Raw genomic sequence first — 27,083 nt, 5'->3', positions numbered from 1 at the left:
GGGGGGGACAAAGCTCTTGGCACCCCCTTCCCTAATAAACTCTTGCCTTCGTCCAATCAACGAAGACTACAGAGGGTGAACTGTTCCAAATCCTTGCTGGTTATAAACTGGAATTGGGTGCAATGATTGCTTCAGGCTGCCTGTTAGGCTTTTTAGAAGCGTGCATGGCTCACATATGGCTCGGCTAGAGTAACATTTGAGTATTACCTCAGAGTTGAAGAAGAGGAGACCAAGGGGATGAATGAGATGTGACTTCAAATAGAGGCAGGGTGCAAACTGTGCCGCTTGACTTGGGACCGGCTGTTTGGCTTCTTAAAAAAAAAAAAAAAACTGAATAGTGAACAACAATCGGGTTTCAGCGGCTCTTGTCTCATACTCTCACTCGTTTGGGCGAAGTAGCTGTAAATATTTCAGCAGTGGAAACACGCCTGTCTTGTTGAGCAGAGTCTTCTATATTTACAGAGAAAAAACAAACCTACCTGTTGAACACACACACACACACACACACACACACACACACACACACACACACACACACACACACACACACACACACACACACACACACACACACACACACACACACACACACACACACACACACAAATACAGATCACTGTCACTGCAGACCTTGAGATGTGGGGGGGGGGGAGATTATACAGGATGTTTTACACAGCTTCAAGTGACCACAGGAAATGTTTGTATTCTTAAACCTTGGTTATAAAACAGCCTCCGATTACAAGTCAAAGTCTACCTGCTATAGAGTGATGTTTCAGATAATCCTGCACAAATTCTGAATAATCTAACCTGACTTGAAATTACTGGAATCTCTGATTTATCACAGATTACAGAAAGTTTAAATATGCATGTTTTCTGAATGACAGGTACTTGGCGCGATGTATGAGTCACAGACAGCCACTCTGTTGTTTTCCTTGACTAACCCAGCACTCCCTGTACTGCTATCTGACAAAAAGCTACTAGGACCAAGGAGTCATGTTTCAATTAGGGGGAAACAACCAGGCTTTCCTTTCGGCTCTGTGTTGACATCGAGAGTCCTCTCAGAAGCTCTGCTCATCTATACAGCTATTAATCTTAAATGTAACACGTACCACATGACTGATTGGCAGCTACTCGAAACGAAACTTATTATCTCTGCCTCTCTGAAAAGCGCACAGAGTGACGAAAGTCCAAAAGAATGCCATCTATTCAGACATCAGTGATGCAAAAAATGCAGCTTGACAAAGACAGATTAGAGACTGTTATCAAAAAGTGCCTCTGCCATACAAAGTGGCAAGCTGTCCACTCATTTTCCAGCCAGTATTTAGAAGCTAAAGCGGCCATATAGTAGAAATATTTACCCGAGATCATCCAGAGGAAAAATGTTCATCCTAAAGCATTTAAGACATTAACACAAATACAATTTATTAACAAAGAAACATTAATTTCAATTCAGATTGACACCGGATAGTACAGTAAACCTGTTGTCCTTCCATCTATACTTTGGTTACACATATGTATGTTTTAACTATATAAAGTGGGCAAGAGTAAGAGCTCAGTGGGAGAACAGGAATCAATATGCCTAATCATAATCAACAAAGTCTCAACATTAACCAACCCTATAGTTAAAATGCCTTCAAACAACCATAATCTAGTTTATTTTCACATAGATTTATTATCAGCCCAATTATTTATTCGTTCAAAACGTGTAATTAGTAACTATATCCCAAAAAATTGTTAACATTTTTATTGTGGTGTTGACAAGACTAAAATAATGAAACAAAAATCAAAAAGGGGACATATATCAGTATTAGCTCATTTTCAGCAACTAAAATTCAAGCATCAATCTGGTGACCTCATGTAACCACAGAATGTGCCACCGCAGAGGGACTTCTCCCAGTCCCATGAGAAAAAGTGATAAGTTAATGAATTATTGAGAGCGCAGGGGCCGACAGACAAAGAGCGAAAGCCATGCATCCCAGTCACTTCTTCACCCCATCTGCAGTCAAAGAATCCCCCCCAAAGATTGATTCATTGTTAACGCAGCCTGACACCCTGTGTGAGGGGAGAAAGAGAGTGGTAGATAAAGGGACGGAGAATGGGGGGGACAGGCGGCTCCATTTGCCAAGAATATGAGCAGAAGCAGTTCGTTGGACAGGTTCCCACAGTGGTCATTCTACCACTTACAAAAATACCACATACGTGGGCTTGAGTAATGGCATTCCATCAGACTCAAAATAAAGACAAGTTGGCTCATCTGACGGTGGACGACTGCCAGTGGCACCATTCTCACTTGTTCATTTCTCAGTCATTCAAATGGCCACATTACTGAGATATTACAGCCTTTTTAATGATCGGCCTGCACAAGTTTATATTAAGCAAAAATGTTTATCAGCGGGCAACAATCTAGCAATATCATGCAGGTACAGACAGGTGGCAAATTAAATGAGTGGAGAAAAGATAACGAATGCAGATGCTTTCAAACAGGTGCACTGCCTGGAACAATTAAGCAATTATCATCCAATCATGTTCTGTGGCTCTGTGGTATAAAAATGTTGAGCAGACCCAGCTGATCTTGATTTTGTATCAAGATGGAAAAAAGATCTAAGTGAGTTTAAAAGAGGGTTGATTGTTGGAGCACAGATGGCAGGAGCTTCGGTCACAAATACTAGTCAACTGGCTGCTGTTTCAATAAGAACAGTGACCAAAGTGACATCTGCATTTAGAAGACATCAGTAAATAAGGTGAGTAACTGTGGTCAACAACACACGTTTGATGACCATGATGTTTGTGCATTAGTGCGATATGTCAGGAAAAACAGGAGAGCATCAGGTGACTGAGAATGTCCACGCAGGACGTGATCAGACTGTCAGCAAGACCAGTCCATCAACGATTACATAGAGAGTGGTATTATAGCAGGGTGGCTGTGCATAAACTAGGGCTGGGCGATATGGCTGAAAACTGTATCATGATAAAAGTGTATCATATCAGTCGATATCGATAATATTGATTTTTTTTTTAATGACCTATTTAAAATAAGGACCAGGGGAAAAATATTCAATTTCAGCACTTTTATTGTAAACCTAACCTTCCTCTGAATTTTAATCACCTGTTATCAATCAAGGCAAACAGGGAAATAAAAGGTCAGCACAACCATGAAAAACACTCAAATAAATAAATGTACACATACTGTAAAAACGGTGTATAAGTCCATTTTGGGGGGTGTCATGCTGGGAAAAATGCTTTTCTATTAAAGACTGGTTCATTTAAATGCACCAGTAGTTATTCATTTATAAACACATGTGTTTATACTCCGAAACTTTCTCAATTTACTTTTATTAGAAACACAATTAAAACACACATATTACACCTGAAACAGTGTGTGGGGTTAAGGGTTAATGGTCCGGTAATGATTTAACTGAACTGGACCAGTATATTAACTCAGACTGTGTTCGGGTTAGGCTGAGTTTCAATTAAACCTTTTAAAAGAACACAGTAACTTTACATATTTAATACAGTGTGTAGCTGTGTGCTCCCAAAAACTCTTCATCAGAGCTGTCACTGTGCGCAAATAGACTACTGCACATCGCGCTTCAACATTAGTTTGGTCTGTAAATACTGAAACATCACAGCAACTAGTGTCTGAAATACTTCTGATCAACACACAATCATTTTTCCGCACAACATAGAGTATTAATGGGTCTATTTTCATTAGCTGCCGACACAGCTGGAGTGTGCAGCGTGTGCTTGACGCGGCTGTTCGTAGGACGTTATAGTTCATAAGTGTGGACGCTCACATCGTTATCTTTACAGTTATACGTTGCTAGGTTACCAGGGTGAGTTTGTTCATGCAACCAAGCTTGCTTCGCCTTTTTTTCTCTTTGGTGGTTTCTTCCAATGTAGTTCAGTGAAATTATGGAACTTTTTACCGAACATATTTTTTATTGATATTGATTACGTGTCTATCGCAAGATATATGTCTATTGTTTTATCGCCCAGCCCTAGCATAAACCCCTCATTAAACATTGAATGCTCATTTGAGAGCTCAGTGGTGCAAAAAACACATACTGGTCTGCAGAGATGTTTGAAAAAAAGTTATATCTTTCACCTTTTTCTCAACAAGTGGGCAAGTGGATGTGTGGCATACAGAACAGTACACATCTAAATAGTTGACCCCTTCAGTGAGGGCATCCATGGGCTCTAGTATGCCGTGGGAGCATTTTGCTTGCATGTTTTAGGTCCACGTGTCCCCTTAGAGCGAAGAGTCCCTACATATCAAAACAAAGTTGTTCTGAGTGATCACCTTTATCCTATGATGAAGCATTTCTATCCTGATGGGAGGGGTCTCTTCCAGGAAGTCAATTCCCCCATCGAGGGGTCACTGAATGGTTTGTTGAGTATGAAAATGATGTGAATCATTTGCTGTGGCCTTCACAGTCACCTCATCTCAACCTGATTGAACACCTATGGGAGATTTTGGACTGACGTGTTAAACATCACTCTCCACCACCATCATCAAAACATCCTTTGGAAGAATGGTGTTCATCCTCCAGTAGAGTTCAAAGACTGTAGAATCAATAATACGGCGCACTTAAGCTGTTCTGGTGGCTCAACACCGCGCTCAAAATGGGCAGAGTCTACATGAGTTTTGGGCCAATTTATCCCTTTTCACTTGATCCAATCTTAACCCTCCAGAACTCCTAACAGACTTACCCTTACACTTTGATTAAACATGTCATTGAAACATGTTTGATATTTAGGAGTTAAATCTAATCACAATAGCCAGTGAGAGAGAGGGGTGACGGTGTTGCCAAGTAACATTAAACATTCTAGCTTTTGAGGCTAACATTAGCTAGCATCCTACTGTTGACAGATATTAAAACTGACAGTTAAAATCTCACCTCCACCTCCACCTCGCTGAGGAGCGGTGTGTGTTGACCGCATCCCCCCGACCATTTTTTCACCCAGACTCAATTAGCCTTGTGCTTTTGTTTTTTTCTCATTGCAAAGCATTTTGCTTACAATTGCTTCCCCACAAGGTCACGTGAGATCACATGAGGTGGTGCATTGCTCCCTCTGGCACGATAATCTGAATAATATCCTGTAGTGTCTGATGCGCCATTATTTTCAAATCTTGTAGTGTGTGCATGTTTGAGTTTAGAGAGAAGAACATATGTGAAGTTTCTCCTTCAAAATTGATTAGGATTTTAAAACAGATTAAGTCTGAGCCCAGCTTGAGATACTTCATGGTGGCTTTTCCTTTAATTTTGTTACAATGTATAGATAATACCTACATGTTTCAGAGACTCCCCTGTGCAAATAAGCAACAAACTGCAAATGCCTGCAAGTATTGGCAGGGATGGCCCCAAGCGAAGACAGTGACAGCACACCTAGACCTCAACGGTTTCAGTGGAATGACTAACCTGCCTCCTCGCTGTCTGACTACACATGAGCACGCTCTCCAAGAATGTCCTCTTACCAGCTCAAAGACTGAGTGCTCAGCATAAAGCTCTTCCTGCGCAGAGATAGCATACCTGGACTCTACCTGAACCCAGCGAGCTTTCATACCCCTCCTCCTCCACCGAAACCCATCCATCTCCCTCTGCCAGTCTGTCCGTTCCCAGCTCACATACACATGCAGCTGAATATGATTTATTGGCACTGAAAACCAACATTTATCATAGTGTGATGGGCCATTATATTCGCCATTACAATCAGGGATATGTAATCTCACTATAGCCATGCGAATACATAACAGATGGATTCTCAAGAGTAACCACGCTCAGCTAGTCAGTTCAAGTTTGGTTGTCAGCAGTGAGGGTCAGTGATGTGCTGGTGAACACAAGGATGATTATGATCTGTAGCTTTGACTAAAAAAAAACACACACGTTTATTCCCTTTAAAAAAGGTACGATTTATGATATTTTGTTTTAAGAGTTACACTTTAAAAAAAAAGTGCTGCTGTATTAAGTTCAGTATGTTAAACAGTAAAAAAAAAAAAAAATTCCACAAACAAAACATAAATACACTGAATTTAAGTTAATCCTCCTTTATCTTCATGTCGTAGGCTAGGCAACCGTAAAAAACGAGTATTAAAGCATTTTTATTTTCATTTTGTGTTTGAACTACTGTGCTGTAGCTGGCTGTGGACACAGACATTTCCTGCAGTCCTGTTTGAGCTGACACTGTGGGGCAAGTCGGACTGTCTGGTCAAAAATATAGTGCCCAAAGCTCTTCGGCTGTGTTGTGGACAATGAACACAGCCTAGTGGCGCGACAAAGTTAACATTTATTTTACCGAAACACGAACGACTTCACACATAAGCAGTGCTGAGTATTAACAGCGAGGCTATCGCACAGCAGCGAATCAGAAAGCCTGTATCTCGTAAAGTTTGCAGCTAGCGGATAATGAAAACACCAACAAACACCACGGTCGACAGAAATGGCACGATATCGAGCCGTGTGTATCAGGAATCACCATCGTATTCACGGTTAAAGCTAAATAATATCATAACAAACATTCCCTAACAAATAGATAGTGGTAAGGTGGCTCGTTGTATCACGGCAGCTTAAAAACCACAGCCTCCTCGGAAGCGGAGCAACACCAACTGTCTCTGTGACAAATTTGCGCCTTCAAACACACGCTAGCATCGTTGTTCAAAACTTGCTTATAACAGAATCATAAACCAATTGCAGAAAACTCACCGGCTTCGACGCTTTCATTGAGTAGAGCAGTTTCTTTAACGCCTCTACAAACTCTCCGCCATCTTCGGCACGACCGTGTTTGTTTAAATGGGAAACACTCCCAGAGCGGAGGGAGCCAGCTTGTAGCTGAGCGAAAGGCTTTCTGGGTAATGTAGTTGTTTTCCCTCACCAGCCGCATTTAGAGTGAACGACACGTACTGAAAATAAACTACACGTACACAATACCCATAGGTGATATGAACAGGAGTCACTGATATTATTAGGGGAGAGATTTAAAAATGTATTTATAGGCTGGGAGAAAAGCAGCTGTATGCAAATGACTTATACCCGTAGAGTATCACATTATTATGTTTTCCAGTATATTTACATATTCACAATTACAATAAATATATTGTTTTAAATATTCAAGAAAACACTATAGGGCATTGAAATATAAGGTGTTTTTTTCAACTTCTGATGCAGTGCAGGGTTAATATTGTTTCTCTGTGACATTACGAAAGATCAGACAATTTGACTGGATACAGTCTGATGTGTAACCTAATTTGAATGAAGTAGATTTAAATATATAGCTTCCAAATATTAATTCCCAATGATGATTTATGTGCTCTATATTCTCCATTAGACAACACTTGGCACTTATAAAGTCACATATAAATATGCCAATATGTTCTGCGCAATGAGTTTCCACACAATGAAAAAACTGTCTCAATGGTGATCTCTTTAGGCACACTACTCTTCAAATTTTACTACTGAGAAGGGAATGAAGGCCAAAGATGGAGGGAGAGCAGCAGGATGGGGGGTGAGGGAGTGAAGAAGAGGCAGTTGTAAGTACTGGGTAATTAGCCCTGCACTTACTCTTTCCTGTCTGGACATAATTCAGTCTGAAGCCTTAAGGTGGAAAAAGCCAGTGGTATGGTGGAAATCTACATACAGTTTATTTAACTAAACTGTTTGAAAAGGTTGTTTCAAAACAATGATGCTGATTTTGATTTTGGCAATGAAGTTCATTACCATTATCCATTCACAATATGTACTGAGACTTAAGTATTGTTGGCAAGACATACGTGATTTCCTGACATGTTAGTAGTAAATATGAATTAAGTTGTTTACATAATTATTCACAATAACATCTTGTGAGTGACTTGAAGCACACATGATTGCATTTAGATTAATCCACGTGTATGCAGATTTGTTTGGCAATTTTAATGATTCATTACATGATCAAATCACCACAAGTAAAACAAAAAATCCCCTCAAGTAAAAAGCTTTGTGCTTTTTTGTTGTGTGTGCTTTTTGGTCTGTTTGTATATCTGCCTGGGTGAGGGAACCTCAATTACATTCCACGGAGACCCAACGAGGGGCCCCGTGGCCCTCTGTTTGTGCCCCATCCCCCACAAAACATGGAAAACTGACCTCCCCCCTCAGTGAGTGTGAGATACTTTATTCCATCCCCCCTCCCCATTCGGCCTCTCTACTTTGAAAGGACAGGAGATAACAGTTTGAAAGGACAGGAGATAGCCCCATAATCATTAATGTATTCAGATTGGTTTACCTGCAAACAGCTAACAGCATGCCTTTCTTTGCTCCAGACCCATTCCCTTCCCCCAACTTCTTAACACTATGCAGATCCAATGAAACCTCAAAAGACCAAGATCTCACAAATCTATTACCAGCTATAACACTATTATAACTGAACATGTTGAACAGTAAAGAGTGAAAAAAGTACATTTTTTAGATCTCATTTCCAGGCATCATACATTCTCACACACATTTAATAACATGCAGCTAAACAAACTGCATGATTACATGATATTATGTGTCTAAAACTGTGAACAGATTTACTGAAATTTAGAGTTCAATAAGGTAAATCTAATTTAGAATAATTTGAAGTAAGGAAACACAATGCAAACACAACCAGGTTTAATGTGAGCGGTAGGCTACCTGCAACGTTCATTTTTAACATTCTGTATTTCAGTGACCTGTTTGATCCATAGTTTGAGTGTAACCTAACTAATAAACAGTTCTGAAAAGCTATGTGACATTTTTCTTTAAAACATGCAACATAAAGATAATGTTTCTGAAATAGTTTTCAGCATTGTGGCCCTGTTAACCACAAGGCTCAATGATTAACAATTCAAAAGAGATACAAGGAGTGTAAATGTCAAGCAGCACTTTGCTTTACATTACTTTTACTGGCTGGTAACAGGTTTTCTGAAAGTTAACACTTTATAAGACCCTTTTAATGAAAGTTCAGATACTTCTCATGGCAACAATTGGTGAAAAGTAGACAAAGTAGCCTAAATGAATTCAAATACATTAAAGCAAACATAACCAGGGAGACTTATTTTACCCTACAATGTACAAACTAAGGAAACATATAAGAAAGAAGTATTTTAAAACCACACTGACATTCAAGGCCTTGAAGGCTTTTGAAGGAGTTGGCCTCTGCAGTGAATGGTTAGCTTCAGGGCGCCATCTTGGGGTATTCAGGGCTCGTTACCTGTAGCCACCCCCCAGAATAGCGAAGTCTTGATCCGCCCTACTCTGCCTCTGATTGGCTACTTCTCGTTGCCTTCGTTGGTTGGGTTGGTTCAATTTAAGACCGAGGAGTGAGATTGGTCAAGTTTAAGGTAAGAACATCACGGTAAGCCAATCAAAGACAGGGTAGGGAGGGTCATGGTTTGGCCATCCTAGAAAAATACTAGCACACGGGTCAGTGACCAACAAACGTGACAGCATTTATAAATTGTTATATATCACTAGTTACAGTTTTATGCGAGTGACACCTGAATAATTTAATAGCATTAACATATCTGGTAAGTAGACAGGCGAGGTGTTTTGTATGTCTTCTCTGTTGAGTTATGTTAGTGTGTCTTAGGCACAAGCTCACGGCTAATAAGTTAATTAACGCTAGCTAACTTAAAGGTCACATTAATTTTATTATCTCGGTGGCTAGTTTACGTTAAATAGAAGCCAATATTAACCTGCAAGGGATGTGTTGGAAACAATTCCAATCTCATAAAACCTTAGTTTGAGTCCATGTACCAGATAACTTTATTTCGTCTCAAGTGAACACATATTCAGCAGTTAATTGTGTGACTTTGCTGCTATACATTATACATGATCAGTTTATTGTTTAATTGTTACACTTGCATTAATATTTGGTAGCCTATAGTGGGCTAATCCAGTTTTAAGACATTTATCATGTCAATTTACATTGTGCTCCCATGGGCCATAATTCAAAATAGATGTGTGGTTGATCAAATTACCACACTGTGACGGCAGGTAGTAGTCCATCTTATGCCTGAATATAATAAGCTGCACTATGTAGCCTGCTGAGTGTGCAATCAAGGTGACAGGGTACATACAGTATGTGCTATAATAGGTCAGTCCAGGAGTCAATAGATGAGTTAAGAGTTGTTTATTTTATACCTAGAAACCTGAATATATGATGACTGTATTGATGTATGCCTCTTATCTTCCCACCTGTACTATAGCCTGCTCATGTGTGGTTCTACACGTTATCAAGGTAACAAAATATTTCTGTTGGGATCTTTGAAAAAAACATTTTCAACTGGGCTGCTTACTTTACTCCTTGTTGGTACCAATACATAAATAAGTTTGAGAGTATCTGAGCCAGTATATGGTGTGCTCAAAACAGTTTTCCCACTAGAGGTCACTGCTGTTCTTCCAGTTTGAAGATAGACCAAAGTGAAGTCAACAATTCAGACAGGTGCTTCCCTGTAGTCTGATATTAATCATTGCAAAAAGAGTGCATGTGGCATCATGGCCAGCAACCACATATTGAAACAACCAAACAAACGAACAGACTGAATTTCAGCCTGTAAAGTTTGCCTACAGAGAGGCAATGATCTGTTTCCCCCTTAAACGATCCAGCCTCATATTTTGGTGTAATGCTGCTTACTATACTGGATGCTGTGGATTTACAAGAAAATGATTTATATCCACTTAAACAGGGACAGCCATTACTGCGATTGAATGTTGCAGTAATGGCTGAATAGACAGCTTTTCCATTCACTAAGTCACCAGTTGCGAGCAATGAGCCTATCAGTGCTTTTATCTTCTTTATATATAGTGCCATATTATAAATTGTATGAAAAAAAAAATTACATGCATAATGGTATGATATCCAAAGTGATGTTTGGTCCAACAGTCTAATAAAACATTTATATTTTACTGAATGTCCTAAACGACAAAGAAACGCATTTGAGAAGCTGGAATCAGAAAAATGTTTATTTTTCTTTGAAAAATGAAATGAAATGATAATTGTCAAAATAGTCCCTAATTATTTAATTTGGATAAATTAATGTATCAATCGACTAGTTGTTACAGCAGTAATTGTGAGGGACCACACATTTTCACGTAAGTCATTGTAAATCTTGTGAAAATACTCATTATAGAAAACACATAAGAGAAACTAAAAGTCATTGTTCCTTACAGTATAATCTTGGCCTATCTGGAACCACATGGTTAACGTGCAATCACACCCGTTCAAAGGCCAGCAGATCACATGACTGTATTTAGTCTGCATTTTTAGCATTGTTGTTAAACTTTGATAGCAATGGAGTACATGTCAACGATTCCCTGCTTACCTATTTTTAAAATGTATATAGCAGTTTTTAATCTTTTCAAAGTTTAACTTTGAGGAGGGAACTAACGCACATGTGCTGACTGCACTCAACAACTGCACCAAATACCCTCTGTGTAGTAGCTTTATGAAACCACAGCAGCTGTATGCAGACCTCTTGGTAACTGATATGTGTGCAGTGGCTTATTATTTAGATCTGGGCCTAGCTCCTCTTGCTGTGAGCACTGCGTTTCAGCCTGCCTGTGCTGAACAAAAGACAAGCAGCCAGGAAATGCATCAGCCAATCAGCAGCCGCCTTACATTTTACCAGCAAGGGCAGCCAGTCTCAGTGTGCCTTATATCAGAGCAGTGAGTCGGACAGCTTGGAAAGCCGTGGCTGTGCTCTGAGCAGGGTGAGGGCTGACAGGGCTGTCCTCCATGTTTTAATAAGCATTGACATATCACACAGAGTTTTTTAGCCATGCATCCACAGAGGTAAGCCCTATTTTCATTCTTTCACATATACTACTCTGTAGGTAAGGCATCAGCCACTGTGTATGATCCATGCCTGAGTAATAATACAGGTTTGTCTGATAGACTGGGGGAGGGGGAAGAGTATTTTGTCACCCCAGAGCACAGGACTTGAGCTTGGAGGAAGAGCCTAGCATGGGTACAGTACAGCAGACAGCCTGTCCTAACACGTACGGTTGGGGGCCATAGGTCAAGTGTAAGGTCATTGTATATTCAGAGTATACTGACTGAGAAAACCTGCTTTCTTTTTTGTCAAGACCAGAAGAGGACTGAGTTGTTGTGGCTGCTCCTGGCCTGCTGTCAAGATGGCAGGCCTGGTGAGGGAACCAGGCAGGATGGGAGAGACAGGGAGCAGTGCAAAGGGGAGTCCCCAGAGGAATTAACAGATGGTAAACTGACAGCACAGCAACTTTAATTTAGGCCTCAAACTGGCATGAGAGCAAAGGAAAAGGGCACCGTTGCTAATTGTATGACAGACAAAAAAAAAAAAATACAACCAAGTACAGACTGTAAATTATCTAGTTACCTAATTTATCTACACTTCACCCAAAACACAGTTCACCTCACCATGATGCCCCTTTTTCATTGGTGAATAAAACATGCTTTTAGCAGGCCTATAACTGTAATCTTCTTGCCTCCTTTTCTAAAATACCAAATATCTACGGATTGAATGTGCCATAACAGCTTATTTATCACAGAGTTGGAGGAATTGCCTCAGCCTAATGGTGTGCACTGCCTCCCAGTGTTGTTCTCTCTGCTTCCGAGTGTCAGCCATTTTAGAGAGCTTCCCCTTTCTGTCCCTCTGCTCCAAGCACACTGGGTATTTGTATGTAAGAGAGAAGGAAAGAAGAAGGAAAGGACTTCCTCTGAAAAAGGCATTGCATAGGAAAATCTCATCTCATCCAAAGAGGCTTGAAAACCTGTTTGAAGTCGACCAGGTTTGATTTGAATTCTGTTTCTATGTAATGGTGTTGGTTTTCTGTGTGCATGAGTCAGGGGAAAATGGTTCAGTTTAGTTAGTGATGGCATCTATTTCTACCAGTTTATCAATATTGTTATTGTATTCTTGAGCATATGATATATTCCAGGTTGTATGCATGATGTTTAATTTTTTATTACACAAGAATCTGTTGTAGATATAACCATGGCCTGGATATAATGACACACATAGTGTTGCTTGACCAGGGTTCAGAGGCAGTCTGCATGGACTGAAACAGCAAACCACCCCCCCTCTGTCAGTGTTTTGTGAATGTTGCTTGGTAATGTGTCTAATCTCTTCATTCCACTCTGGTGTTAGGATTGCTGTAGGCACACTTTAATCTGCATTACACCATCATTGCCTATATAGTTTGGTCTCTGCCTCTAACACATCTATCAGCTGACCTTGGATCTGTCTAGATGATGTCATCAGTCTCAGACATGGTTCTGTTTTGTAGGAAATGTATATATCTGTACCAGTATGTTTCAATCATATGTATAATTTGCATTTAGGCTATTGTGTTCTATATTAATGAAATGAAATGAACATGTTTGGTCACACACAAAGATTGGAAAATGTATAGCTTTATTCATCTTATTGTTGCCTACAGTATGACTCCAGGCAGATATTGATTATGAGAGAGCCTAAGAAGCATGGGGGTGGGGGAGAAGGGGGGGGTATGCCTTCCGTGCTGTCTGGAAGGCCTGTGACATTTTCAGTCCTCTCTTTTGTGTTCACTATTAGGGCCCGCGCTGAATATCAACATGCTGGGGCACATAATAAGCTGCATGTGGTCCGTTACAGCAGAATCCAACTGGTGCGGCGTGTGCTCGCTGTGTGTGCGGTACGCGCAGCGGTCAGAGAGAGAGAGAGAGAGAGAGAGAGAGAGAGAGAGAGAGGGAGAGGGAGAGCTTCTTCAAAATGGATGCCATACACATACACTGGCTGAGAGCACAGCAAGGGAGGGAATCTGATCCGCTCACTGTCAAGCCTGTAGAGCCGCATCTCTCACGTCTGATAAAAGGCCCACGGCCAGTTTATGCCTGTACGGGGTTTCAGGGGAGTGAGGGACTTGGTTTTTCAGAAGGTTTTAGCAACCAGTGAGGAGCAGTCCTCTCTGCATTGCAGCACTGTGGCTGAAGAAAGCGGGGAGAAGAGAGCCCGTGTGGCACACGGAGCTTAGCACCCAATCAGCCACCTCCGTGTGTGCTCGAGCCAATCAGCAGCTCGCAGCTGAGGTTAAAGATTGACAATTGCAGGAGAGAGCAGCAGGGAGAGAAGGCCTTCTGGGAAACCTGGACCCATCGTTTCCCTCTTCCCCCAACGCCCTCAATAATTGAAAAAAGATTAAAGAATAGGCTGAAGAATCTGTATGTAAGTAAGGAAAAAGGTATGCTGTTGATTTCCTACATTGAAGCATGGATGTTATGGCAGTGGTGGGTGTGGAAAGGCTTGTATCAGTAAGTTACAATAGGCTGTATTGTGTTCTCTATGAGCTTTCATTTAGTAATGTGTTTTTGGTCAGGGTAGGAGGGTTTGGTTTTCTTCCTTGTCCCTGTGACTGTCGTTGTCTTTGTCTCTTGTTGCTGTATTCCTGACCTGGACAGGACAGGATGTTGCTGGGGTAGACTGTCTGAGGCTGTCCAGACAGGTTAGATGAGGAGGCCAGTAAAGCCATTTCACTGCACTCCTGTCTGCCTTTGCAGATGTACTGTGTTCCTGCCCGTCATTTCATGTATCTGTAGTGATGATGGAGGAGGAGGAGGAGGAGGAGGAGGAGGGGTGTGGGGGTTGGTGAACAAGATCATTGAAACTGAAGCAGTATTTTTGTTTTCAGTGTATTTTTTCACATGTAAAATTCAAATAGGGCTTTCTGCAGGAATAAGTGACATAATTATTGGCCAAATTGAAGCCATCTGAATGGTGAGGCCGGTGCATCTGTTGTGCCGTCAGAGAGAATGGAAGCAATAATAGGATCGACAACAGGGCGCCTGCACACCAAGGTGAATCATGTTGATGCTGAGAAAAAACCTGTTGGGCAGATTTTGATAATGAGGTGAATCACAGCAGACTGTGGATTGCGTTTCAAGGAAATGTTTCTTAACAGAACCGGGGCTATTATTGTGCAATCATTATGATGTTCTGTCTGTTGATACTTCACTTGATCATTGAATATAACTAATAGCAGTCTGTTTACATGGTTTTTACTTGTTGGATGTCAGAAGTTTCAGATGCTGTAGATGATGCTTCTTTGTGTTTTCGTGTTTACTATTTATAGATCTGTGGTCAGTGGAGAAAGGTGACTGCTATTTATAATTGGAGAATACACATTTAGCTGCAATCGCTCCTTTAATGTTTAATATTTGCTTTAACTGAGTTTTAGACATGTTTATCTTTTAGAGGAAGAAGAAAAGCTCAACATTCTTTTTTATGTGTCTTTAAGGTGTTTTGTGTGATATAATGGTTACAATGTCGTTATTTTCAGTTGTGATGTGTCTTGAAAGTTCCGAAGAAGCCCCAAGATATGTATCTTACAGTGTTCAGCTGTGCATTAGTTTGTTTCATAGTAATTGTTTTTATGGGTTGATTTAAAATCAGGTAAACCTCTGCAGGGCATTATTAAAAAGACATGTTTTTGCTAAATGTACAAAGTGTTGGTGGAAGCAGAATTCATAAGCCATTTTTCAGTATTATACCAAACCAAACAAAGGGAAATCAGTGGTTGATTAGACACATTTTGTTAACCTATGACTGGCGTTAACTTAATTTCCTGTCTTAAATATTCATATTAGTATAAACTTCTGAAACATATGTTTTTAGCATAGTACATTGCTATAGAAGTTAAGATTTGAATATTAATTTAATCTCACATTTAATCTGACGCATCAACATGAACATGGTAAATTTTATAATACTTCTGTTCTCAAATCAGTGTCGTAAAATCTAGTCAGAATTATAATTGTCTAAACAGACAGTCTGTGGGCACATTTGACCTTTGTTGTCTAGAATAAGTCCACTGTGGTAGGTTGAAGGGAAACGCATTAACTGGTAGGTAAGGTAGTTTATAACAAACTTGCAGTTGTACAACTGAAAATGTGATTTCTACATCAACTAATGTAGCTGACAAATGGAGGTCACTAAGATTATTTTGATCTTGTTGATGTTGGGCCTCTGAGCCAAGCAGTTGTGTTTGGTGATATAAAGCTCTGATTCAACTGGATAAAATCAAGAATCTTTCATCTTTCATTTGGTTTTCAAGGACAGTTTAGCTTGGTAGGTTACTAAACTTGAGCAGTGATGATGTTTGCACCGAGGACATAATGTTATTTACACACTATAGTGTGTCTTATATTCATTACACACTGCATTGTGTCTTTTTTTGGGAACTGTCTGCCTTTATTAGATAGAATGCAGTAGATAGCTGACAGGAAACGACGGGTCAGTGTGTGAAACTATTCAGTCACCATGTTCCACTCACTGTAATGCACTGTACCTCTAAAGAACACATTGTTCTAAATAACAATTTTAACCTTATAATTGTTGCGTATGAGAACTCCTCAGCTGTATGCTCTGTATGACTTCCATATCTTTGACAATGTCTTTTTTCTGTATCAGTGTGGCAGAGGAAGAGGGGAAGACTGACATTTCAACAGAGGGAATGGAGATCTCAACACGATCCAAAGGTAAGAACATACTATATTATTTATACTGTTTGTATATAGGTCAACAAAGCTTACCTATGAAATAACCTAATGCCACACATTATTGTACATAATGCTAAGTTGTTTTTTCGTTGTTTTGTTTTAAATGGTGTAGCATCTCACCATCTTTACTGGTTTCACCCAACTGTAATTGCAGGGAAACTCAGCTGTGTCATATTTGGTATTTTCTCATGCTTTAAGGAGGCTATCAGTATGCCCTCCTTGGTTTGTGTGATCTCTGACCTTTATCTGCAGTTTCAGACACAGAGCGGATGGCTCAAAAACGAAAGATGCCAAGCCCCTCTCACTCATCCAATGGTCACTCCTCTGCTGAAACCTCCCCTTGTCCAATGAAAAAGAAGAAGAAACCGGGGGCTGTTAGCAGCAGCAAAGACCAGGTAACAACCAAGGCACAACCGTCATCCAAATGTAAACAACCCCACCACCAAGAAATGGGATTCAAACCTGCTATCATTACCAAATTGATTGTCTTTTGATATTCAGACCTAAACTAGACAACAAATAAATTCTAGTTATTTTATACCTGAAATATTCAGCATTATAATGAAAACATCACAAGCTGCCACATTCAGCCCTTCATATTACGGAAATTTGAATTGTAGGTGCACTGATGCAGTCTTGCTCATATACAAAAATGCCAAAATATTCATTTCAAATACTGTGACGATACTTCCAGTGACAGACATGTAATAAACATCTTTTGTGCTAAGAAAAAATGTCTTTTGTGGTGAACAGTAATTCATATTCTGTCAATATTTATTAGCCTTAATTTATCCAGGATAGCTTCACTGAGCATGAATGCTCTTCTGCAGATTACTTTGCTCCACACACACACACACACACACACACACACACACACACACACACACACACAGACACACACACACACACACACACACACACACACACACACACACACACACACACACACACAATCACACAATCACATCTGAAAGTCGCCCAGTTCAAACACTGTTTGATCTGTTGGTCATTGACCGGCTCCACTAGAGCAGGAGGAGTTGAGGTTATTTCAATTAAAATAAATGTGTTTTCCTTAAAAAATGAGATGTTGTGTATTTATTTCCATACGTAAGTGTGAATTTTACTCTTGAATTCTCCCCTTTCCTCCATAACTTTCACCAGTACTCTTCAGTCTACTCTTTGGCTGGGACAAATAATCAATATTGCAGTATATCATGATATGTTATGCATTTCCATATTGCTACACTGACAGTATCATGACATAACATCTTGTTATACTGAGGCAGCTGTATTTGCTTTTGCTGGCATTTAACCTTTTCTGTCATCTAGTAAGACTTTTGCCAGATTTTGACTGTTTGACATTTGAATGATGCTCTTTTCATGATCCAGAGACTTTTTGAATGCTGATACACATTATTTACTCTCAGCTGTCTGCAAAAGTGTAAAACTGAGAGGTCCTCATAAGTGAGCCAATGAATGAATGAATGATTCATTTAGAGGCAAAATATTCTGATAGTATTTATAATTTAAAATGATTTATCATGTGATTTCCACCACTAGTCTGGTTCATCGAGATCAAATTATTATTTAAGTTATTTTACAGTGCTATGTTTAGAATGGCATGTTGTATGAAATAACATTGTTAATGTACATTTCAATCTTATTGGACACTACTAACAGCAATGAAAGTATTCAGATCCTCAGATTGGCCTTCTGTTGTTTTATAGTCTGCTCAAGATGACAGTATTCAGTCATGAGAAGATGGTATCTGTGTATCTTTTTTTATTATTATTATTTTAAAATGCTTTTTATAGTTGAACTATTTTAGTAAAAGTGTCAGCAGGCTGGGGAAATTATGTGATTATGTGCAAGCTTTACTTGCTTTGTGTTTTAAGCAGGTTACAAATGCACAATAGGTAAATGATTGTTAGTATATTAGTCATGGCACATTAGATTGACCTTTGTGAATGATTAGTTGCTACTGTAACCTAAAACACAGATTCAAATCAGAGGACTGAGACAGTCACATGTTGACAGTTGGCTTTTGGGGTGATTTCAGTCACAAAGAATTTGAAAAAATATGATGTTAATTCAAACTTAAATCTCAATGATTGTGGCATTTCAGTGCTCACAGCAGTCTGTGTTTTGGGCAGTGACTCCAGTGTGTCTTCATGGTGAATCTGTGCATGCCTGTGTGGCTTCTTAAATCTCTGATTGCCTGATTTTGACCTTCCCCAACTTTGTGTTTCTTTTGCCTGCATTCCAGTCAGAACTAAGACATGGTCCCTTTTACTATGTGAAGCAGCCATCACTGACAGACCCTGTTGATGTTGTACCGCAGGACGGCAGGAATGACTTCTACTGCTGGCTGTGCCACCGCGAGGGCCAGGTGCTCTGCTGTGAGCTCTGCCCCAGGGTGTACCATGCCAAGTGCCTCAAACTACCAGCCGAGCCCGACGGCGACTGGTTCTGTCCGGAGTGTGAGGTACTCACCCAGGAATGTGTAGTGTATGGGTGTTACCATAATTCAAAGCCTGTAGTGAAAACCTCTTGTAATATTTGTTCAGTTATGGATGACCTCTCAGTAAGTTTGGATATAAGTGACAAAAACATGAGCCTTCATGAATTATGTGCAATAATGGGGTATCAACTCTTTTCTTCTTGATGTCTTTTAGAAAATAACAGTTGCCGAGTGTATAGAGACTCAGAGCAAAGCCATGATGATGCTAAATATAGAACAGCTGTCTTACCTACTAAAGTTTGCCCTTCAGAAGATGAAACAACCAGGTGTAAGTATTCTGGTCCCTCTGTCTTTTTAGGTAATTCATGCTACCAAACTGATTATGTAGTATTGGGGCAGGTAGCTTAATTATAGATGGCTACTCTGTTTATTGTTATTTTAATTTCTGCTGTTTCTGGTTATAATGGCCTATGCAAGCAAAATACACGCTTTTTTTCTGGTCATCTTATTCTCATCAGTCGTGACAGACCTTATCTGCACCCAGAAGTGCTGGCTATCCACAAATATAAGTCCAGCATGATGTAATACTGATTTGCATGTGCAAATAATCTCTTATAACAGAACTAACAATCACAGTCATTGTGCTATAATGGGCCTATCATGGCTGGAAACCATGAAGGTAAACATGCTAGCTGGTGGTGAGGATACAGCTGCCCCTCTCACTCTCTTTCAGGATCATCCCCGCTTGTCATCTCGCTCCCCCCATGCAGCTTCCACGCAGAGAAAGACTTTTAATTGGGTAATCAATTACACCACTAACAAGACCCCGTCATGATTTCTTCCTCCACTGGTTTTCCACCTTTTGTTTGAAGCGGCTTTTAGAGTTTTTACTAGTAGCATGGTGGTAGCATGTTCATGTGCGGTAGAGGGGAAGGTTGTACAGTGAATTCTGCCAGGGTCTGGTACCTTCACTCTCTTTTCTGTCTACTCGATTTTATAGACTGAGCCCTTCCAGAAACCTGTGTCTCTTGAACAACATCCAGATTATGCAGAGTACATTTTTCACCCAATGGATCTTTGCACACTTGAGAAGGTAAAACACAAACTGTCACACATTATTATTTAGATGTTTTCAATTTAAAGACGTTGAACAGTTGTCAATCATGCACCATCTTTTCTTTTTGCAGAATATCAAAAAGAAAATGTATGGCTGCACAGAGGCCTTCTTGGCAGATGCGAAGTGGATTTTGCACAACTGTATTATATATAATGGAGGTATGTTGCATCATCTGGTAATCACACTGAAGTATAATCTGGATGAATACCTGCAGTGTTGTTAACTCATTTGATATTTTGTCAGTTTTTAATTAGAATTTAGATTTAATTACAATGCTCTGCATAATTATTAGATAAAATATGTCATCATCCTGATAAAATTCCACTGAAAGATGATTACCAATCATATGGATCTATCCCCTTGTTTACTTTGTTTTTAAATTGTTTAACATAGTTTTATGTCCTTTTTTCAGGCAATCACAAACTCACAGCTACAGCTAAAGTTATAGTAAAAATCTGTGAACATGAGGTCAGTATGTGGTTTGGGTTAGAAGGGATTTTTAATATTTGAGCTAGATTTTGATCAATGGTTTTAAGAAATTTGATTTTTGAATCTCTTTTTGCAGATGAACGAGATTGAAGTTTGTCCTGAGTGTTATCTGTCTGCTTGCCAAAAGAGAGACAACTGGTTCTGTGAGCCATGTGTAAGCTGAGTAACTTGAGGTTTCTGTTGATGATTCTTTCAGATTGTGTACCCATTCAAACATACACCACTGGAATACAAGCACTTAGTTCCAGTGTTTTACTGTATGTCTGCAGAGTAACCCGCACCCTCTGGTGTGGGCCAAACTGAAAGGATTCCCCTTCTGGCCTGCTAAAGCTCTGCGGGACAAAGATGGACAGGTGGATGCTCGCTTCTTTGGTCAGCATGACAGGTATCTGCCCTTTGTGCTTCAGTTACTTGAGCTTGGAGTCACTTTTCAAGCTTCATTGTAACATAGGGCACATTATGATGTGAATCTTTATCCTTCAGGGCTTGGGTCCCTTTAAACAATTGCTACCTCATGTCCAAAGAGATTCCATTCTCTGTGAAGAAGACCAAAAGCATCTTCAACAGTGCCATGCAAGAGATGGAGGTCTATGTGGAGAACATGAGGAAGAAGTTTGGGGTCTTTAACTATGCCCCCTTCAGGACACCCTACACTCCAGACAACAACTTCCAGATGCTGCAGGATCCCTCCAACCCCTTATCCACTCCCATCAAATCTGAGAAACAGGAAAAGATCAAGCTGAGCTTTGATATGACGGCATCACCCAAGATCCCCCTGGCCAGGACCATGTTGTCTGGGGCTGGGGTGGGAGGGACAACGGTAGGGCGGCGGCTCCCCCTCAGTGATATGCCTCGCTCCCCCATGAGCACCAACTCCTCAGCCCATACAGGTTCAGATGGGGAACAGGAGGCAGCAGACAAGTCCCAGACGAAAGCTTCAAACAGCCAGTACAGTATGGCAGAAGAGTCCATAGACTGTGCAGGTATTCCACCAGATCCAATTTAGCATATCGACATTTAAGAAAGACTTTTCCTCTTATTGGGTCCCATTTAACTATAATCTCTGTTCAGCATCACCTGCCCATCCTCGACCTGGTCCTGCTGGCAGTTCCTTGGACAGCCCTAAACCATTCCACTCCCAGGCTGCTGGCGTCCCCAAGCAGGAGAAGACACCTCCGACAGGAAGCATTCTGAACCTCAATCTAGGTGAATCTCTCATTCTGATTATGTAGTATACGTGAAATTTAATGTAATGTCTAAATACTGTTGCTGTTACAAATTCATATATGTTGTTTTCTTCCAGATCGGAGTAAAGCAGAAATGGACCTAAAGGAGCTTAGTGAAACGGTGCAGCAGAAGCAGGGAGCCACACCAGTCCTCACCTCTCCAAAGAGACAGATCAAGAGCCGTTTCCAGCTAAACCTGGATAAAACCATTGAGAGTTGCAAGGCACAGCTGGGTCAGTGCAGTTTGTGTCGAAAAACAATTAGCAATTCCTGAAGTATTCCTTCTCAAAGTCGTTGATATTCAGCAATGCCAGTGCACTAATAAAAAAAAGTTGCATAATGAAACACATTTTGGAGATATGTCCTTAAATATGATGTTTTTTTCTATTGAATCAGTTTAATCCAGTTACTTCCTTAGCTTCTTCCTATATCATACTGACGCTGTGTGTGATATCCATCCTCTTCCTTTGCTTTGCAGGTATCGACGAGATCTCTGTTGATGTGTACAAAGGTGTGGAACACAGTGACTCAGAAGACTCTGATAAATCTGACTCTAGTGACAGTGAGTATGCCAGTGATGAGGAGCAAAAGACCAAGGATGGCCATGACACAGCACCCAATGAGGAAGCCCACAAGGAGCCTTCCAAAAGTCGAGTCAAAGACCAACCATCTCCAAGCCAAGACAAAGAGGGCAAACCTGATGCACCTGTGGCATCTGAGTCCACAGCAGGAGATGCCAGCACAACAACATCAGACACTCCAGTTAAAGAGAAAGTAAGCACAGATTTGGAAAAAGAGAGTCCAGAGAAGACCAAAGCACCTCCAGCATCACCTGTCCCCCGAGAAAAGGCTCATATGAAAGGTGAGGCAAAGCAGCCTGTGCCAGTGGAGGACTCTGACTCAGAGAGGGAGCTGGTTATTGACCTGGGAGAGGATCAGGGAGGCAAGGACAGAAAGAGAAGCAGAAAAGACAATGCCATAGTCAAAGAGTCATCTGCTGGTAAACCTGAAAGTGAGATTGACTTTCCACTTTTAACATTTTAATCTTATGAACTTTTTAATATTTAAACATCAGCAACTTTGCTCAGGTGGAACAGGTTAATGACATATGTAATTTTTTTCCTGCAGGTAAAGCCCTGACGCCTTCGACGCTACCATCTCAAAACAGCACCGCCCCCTCCACACCCTCCAGTGTTTCCTCACAGTCCCCTATGGCCATTCCTGTCACCATGGTCTCCTTCACTACACCCTCCCCTGCAACCATCAGCCTCGCAACTGTGTCCAGCGCCACCGCAACACCACCCTCTTCCTCCTCAGCTTCCACCACACCAGCTTTGAAGAAACAGCGCCCTCTGCTGCCCCGAGAGACGGTACCAGTGGTGCAGAGAGCTGTGGTATGGAATCCCAGCGCCAAGTTTCAGACCTCCTCTCAGAAGTGGCACATGCAGAAAGTACAGCGTCAACAGCAGAACCAGCAACCTGCGGCGACCACGCAAATGCAGGCTTCATCGCCCAGGCAAGGTCAGGCACAGGTGCTGGCCCAGACACAGGCAACCGGAAACAGCTCAACATCAGTATCCTCATCTTCAGCACAGCAGTCTTCACAAAGCACACGCTATCAAACCAGACAGGCTGTTAAAGGTAGATAACATGGTTTGGTCACAAGTTTGATAGAATTCAAGTATAACTTTATATGTCAACATTTCCTCAGGTAATAATAACAAGAAAATGTGGGAGGGAGAACAGATGTTTAGTAAACATGATAAATTAATCATCAACAGGAGTGTCATCAATTTATAATCCACAGTGGCAAATGGGCATGCTGAATATTTCACCATATTGATGTTTCTGACTAAGTGTTTTTTTGTTTTTTTTAAAATCAAAGCTGTTCAACAAAAAGACACTCCACTCAGCACATCCACATCAGCTGTCACCCTGGTGTCCAGTAGTCCAGCTTCTGTTGCCATAGCAGCATCAAGTTTAGGCACAGCTGCTTCTTCTTCTTCTCCGGTGGCGACAGACCTGTATATCCCCACTGCCTCAGCAGATGTTGCTGCAGACATTGCCAAGTACACCAACAAAGTTAGTATAATTTTTAATTTACTAGTCTTTTGTAAGGTTCCATTTCAACTGGTCACTTGTTGGTGGATATCATCACTGGTTTTCTGGATAATTATATTGAGATGAAAACAAGCCCTGAGAGCAATTCAGAAAGGTTTATAAGTTTTACATATTTGTATTATGTACATATGAAGGTGATAGTGATTCTGAAAATCATGGAGAATATACAAAGCTCTATTCACTTACACACAGTAAGAAAATAGATGTGTATCTCAGTTTAACTACAGAGTTTTTTTCCCGTGCCACATTGCATAGGACCTGCAGGACTTTAGAAATAAATGTGTTGCTAGTTTATATATTTATCTTATCCATACATTAAATATGTTTTTCTTGAATGAGACATCAGAATATTATGGTCTTCTCTCCTTTAGATAATGGATGCAATCAAAGGTACAATGACCGAAATCTACAATGACCTTTCTAAAAGTACTTCAGGCAATACAATAGCAGAGGTAGGTGTTTGCTCTCATCCCTTCACAGAATATTAGAGTACTATTCAGATCATTTGACCATTTGCATTTGACCCTTTAGTTACTCTAAGATGTGTTTTTCATTCAGATAAGACGACTGAGAATTGAAATAGAAAAATTACAGTGGTTGCATCAACAAGAATTGTCAGAAATGAAGCACAATCTTGGTGAGAGCTTTAAGAATCACCAAAATATTATGCATATAGACTTGAAGTGTAATGAGTTCTACTTGCGTTTGATCACTTTGTGTACTTCAATTTAGAGCTGACAATGGCAGAGATGAGGCAAAGCCTGGAGCAGGAAAGAGAGAGGTTGGTGACGGAGGTGAAGAAACAGATGGAGCTGGAGAAACAGCAAGCAGTGGATGAAACAAAGAAGAAACAGTGGTGTGCCAACTGCAGAAAAGAGGCCATCTTCTACTGCTGCTGGAACACTAGCTACTGTGATTATCCGTGTCAACAAGCCCACTGGCCAGAACACATGAAGTCCTGCACTCAGTCAGGTAACAGCGATTCCTAGCATCAACACGTTATTGCCATTTACACATACAAGGCAATTCTTAACCCTGTTTATAAGTCCTTAATCCTTTGCTGACCTGCATGATTACCCACCACGGTACCACTAACATTTGATTACTTTTGTTCTATTTGTAGCCACAGCCCCACAGCAAGAACCTGAGGTTGAATCGGCAACAGATCCCCCAAACAAAACATTAGGGCAGTCTAGCAGTGGCCCAAACACACTCAGAGACACGCCAGTCTCTGCACCATTAGACAAAGACTGTGACATGGAGAAGAGCACTGATAACGTTGCTGTCACTCTGTCATAACTGTGCTTACCAGACTTGAAAATGTAAATGTATAGATTGTTTTTTCACTACATGGATAATATGTCTATATCAGTTGTTCTGTTCCAGTGGCTGTTCAGGGAGCAATCCAAATTATTTATATATTTTTGTTTGCCTTTCAGGGCTCACTAATGCCCCCTGTGGACAGTGATCTTTAAAACATTTTAAATGTGGAAGCAAGACTGACAGTGGATAGTTAGTAACCACTAGAGGGGGCAGTTTAAAATGTATAATGCATATATGTGCACTCCTTTGCAGTCTATAGAGAGCTGTCAGTATAAAGTTCATAAGAGCATGCCCGACTGTCAAAAAAACGTACACAGTAAAAGGACAACAGTAAAACAGTTCAAGACTGCAAAAATGTAACCTCTTTTAATGGACCACCTCACTTTTAGATTAGAGGACTGTTGACAGAAATGTCTGTAAATTACTTATTTTGTATTCTATGTTAATTTATTTGTTATTTTAATGTTGCCTGCTGTATACCACAAAGAAAATAACAAATACAAACATTTTAAACAAGCTGTTTCTATGGTTACACTGTGCTCTGATTAGTTACAGAAGAGTTTGCAATCAATTAGCCTAATTTCAGCTGTAGGTTTAGTCTGTAAGTAGGTTTTAAACAGAACTTTTCTGAAACTCAAGTTTATTCTACTGTTTGAAGGTGTGCTCATAAACAGTGCCAACTTAGGTTTCATTCAATAGTTAAGTCAGAGGAACTTGTTCATATGTTGGATTGTTTTGGTATGTGTAAATTTAAGACTGTATTTTGTCAACACTGTTTTAACTGTTACAGGGGTGCCACATTTAAGAAGAGGTTTATAAAAGCCTTAATACACACTTATGAGTGCAGTTTTGTATTAACTGTACAAAGAAAGTGAGCCAATTCCAATATTTAGGATATTGCCTTTAAAGGTGCCTAATTAAAGTGTTAAAAATTCAGGAACATTTCCATATATATTCAAAGTTTCATCTGCCAGTTTTGTAGTGTCCACATAGATTTAACAGTGGGGTCCTGTCTTCATGCTGTGAAGTTGTGTGTTGAGGTTCCTGATCTGTTTTCACAACCTATTGCTTAACCCTTTCGGCGGTAAACAAGCTTCCTTTGCACTTCATATGACAAATAAGATATTTAGGGAAACAAAATATTTCATATCAATATCCTATTTTTATCACCCTCCTTTAAAGTGGTTAGAGTGAAGTGTTCAGGAAAACAAGGACATAGGTGATAATGTAATGTTCACACTGACACTGTCGTCTTAATAGTAACTACACTGAACAAAAACAGAAAACCAGTCAGTATCTGGTGTGACCTCCATTTGCATAACCCTGCTAACCCCCCCCCCCCCCCCCCCAAAAAAAAGTGTTGTGTTTATATTTTTGTTCAGTATATATAAAAATATACTAACAAAATATGCATTTTCTACCTTTGCTGTTAGTGGCAGCTTCCTCTTTTCAATTATTATTATTATCATTCCAAACTATAACAGATGAATAACACTATAAATATTTATAGTAATGTTTCTAAAAAAAAAGAACTTCAAAATACCTCTTGAGGTATGCCACAAATCAAACTGATGTTTGAATTGTCAGTAGCCTACTCCTCCCTCATCATCTTTCTTAGGAATGGAATGTGGTCTGTAGTAATCGCACCCACCTCAAGCCCCAAATCCAGGGGCTCCTCCAGTCCATGCTAAAAGCCCTTGGGTTCCATGGTGAAAGAGCCGGAGACTTCATTGATGTATAAGAAACCAAAAGAAAGAAAGATGAAGGTTAAAGATAAGAAATGCAATAGGAAAGTGTAGGACAATACTTAGAGGAATACCCAGGCATGTCATGTCTTTGGGAT

General features: G+C 40.3%; 2 protein-coding genes across 14 annotated transcripts in view; one reads left to right on the top strand and one right to left on the bottom strand.

Moving 5' to 3' along the window:
* ncoa3 (nuclear receptor coactivator 3) overlaps positions 1-6,775 on the bottom strand; it is a 35,050-nt gene extending 28,275 nt beyond the window's left edge. For 2 of the 4 annotated variants that reach the window (XM_062416386.1, XM_062416392.1), the window contains exon 1: positions 208-311. The gene's annotated coding sequence lies outside the window, so the exon portion shown is untranslated. Of the gene's footprint in view, positions 1-207; positions 312-6,701 lie in introns of those variants that run through there. The other 2 variants (XM_062416388.1, XM_062416387.1) reach the window with 2 other exon arrangements.
* A 2,602-nt stretch (positions 6,776-9,377) lies between these two features.
* On the top strand, positions 9,378-25,750 carry zmynd8 (zinc finger, MYND-type containing 8). 10 transcript variants are annotated; one of them, XM_062416379.1, is made up of 21 exons: positions 9,461-9,517; positions 12,078-12,209; positions 16,415-16,482; positions 16,756-16,898; positions 18,770-18,988; positions 19,179-19,292; positions 19,965-20,057; positions 20,152-20,239; positions 20,494-20,549; positions 20,647-20,724; positions 20,840-20,955; positions 21,054-21,553; positions 21,642-21,776; positions 21,874-22,029; positions 22,275-22,808; positions 22,925-23,437; positions 23,682-23,878; positions 24,289-24,369; positions 24,476-24,554; positions 24,650-24,889; positions 25,041-25,750. In XM_062416379.1, exons 3-21 carry the CDS (start codon positions 16,458-16,460, stop codon positions 25,214-25,216), a joined length of 3,543 nt encoding a protein of 1,180 aa, XP_062272363.1. In that variant the 5' UTR covers positions 9,461-9,517; positions 12,078-12,209; positions 16,415-16,457; the 3' UTR covers positions 25,217-25,750. The 10 variants fall into 10 exon arrangements, with proteins under 10 accessions (XP_062272364.1, XP_062272363.1, XP_062272366.1 ...); XM_062416378.1 differs by lacking the exon at positions 9,461-9,517 and adding an exon at positions 11,490-11,784; XM_062416380.1 differs by lacking the exon at positions 12,078-12,209 and having other exon boundaries at positions 9,378-9,517.
* The last annotated feature ends 1,333 nt before the right edge of the window (positions 25,751-27,083 follow it).

The sequence above is a fragment of the Scomber scombrus genome, chromosome 3 (genome assembly GCF_963691925.1).
Source record: "Scomber scombrus chromosome 3, fScoSco1.1, whole genome shotgun sequence".
NCBI classification, from domain to species: Eukaryota; Metazoa; Chordata; class Actinopteri; order Scombriformes; family Scombridae; genus Scomber; species Scomber scombrus.
Note: the sequence above shows the minus strand (reverse complement) of the source record. Positions and strands in the feature narration are given on the sequence as shown.

Coding starts and splice junctions, on each gene's coding strand:
- zmynd8 (XM_062416375.1), top strand. CDS start 16,365: ATGCTCTGTATGACTTCCATATCTTTGACAATGTCTTTTTTCTGTATC. Junction 18,989..19,178: donor GGTTCTGTCCGGAGTGTGAG/GTACTCACCCAG, acceptor GATGTCTTTTAG/AAAATAACAGTTGCCGAGTG. Junction 20,956..21,053: donor TTCTTTGGTCAGCATGACAG/GTATCTGCCCTT, acceptor TTTATCCTTCAG/GGCTTGGGTCCCTTTAAACA.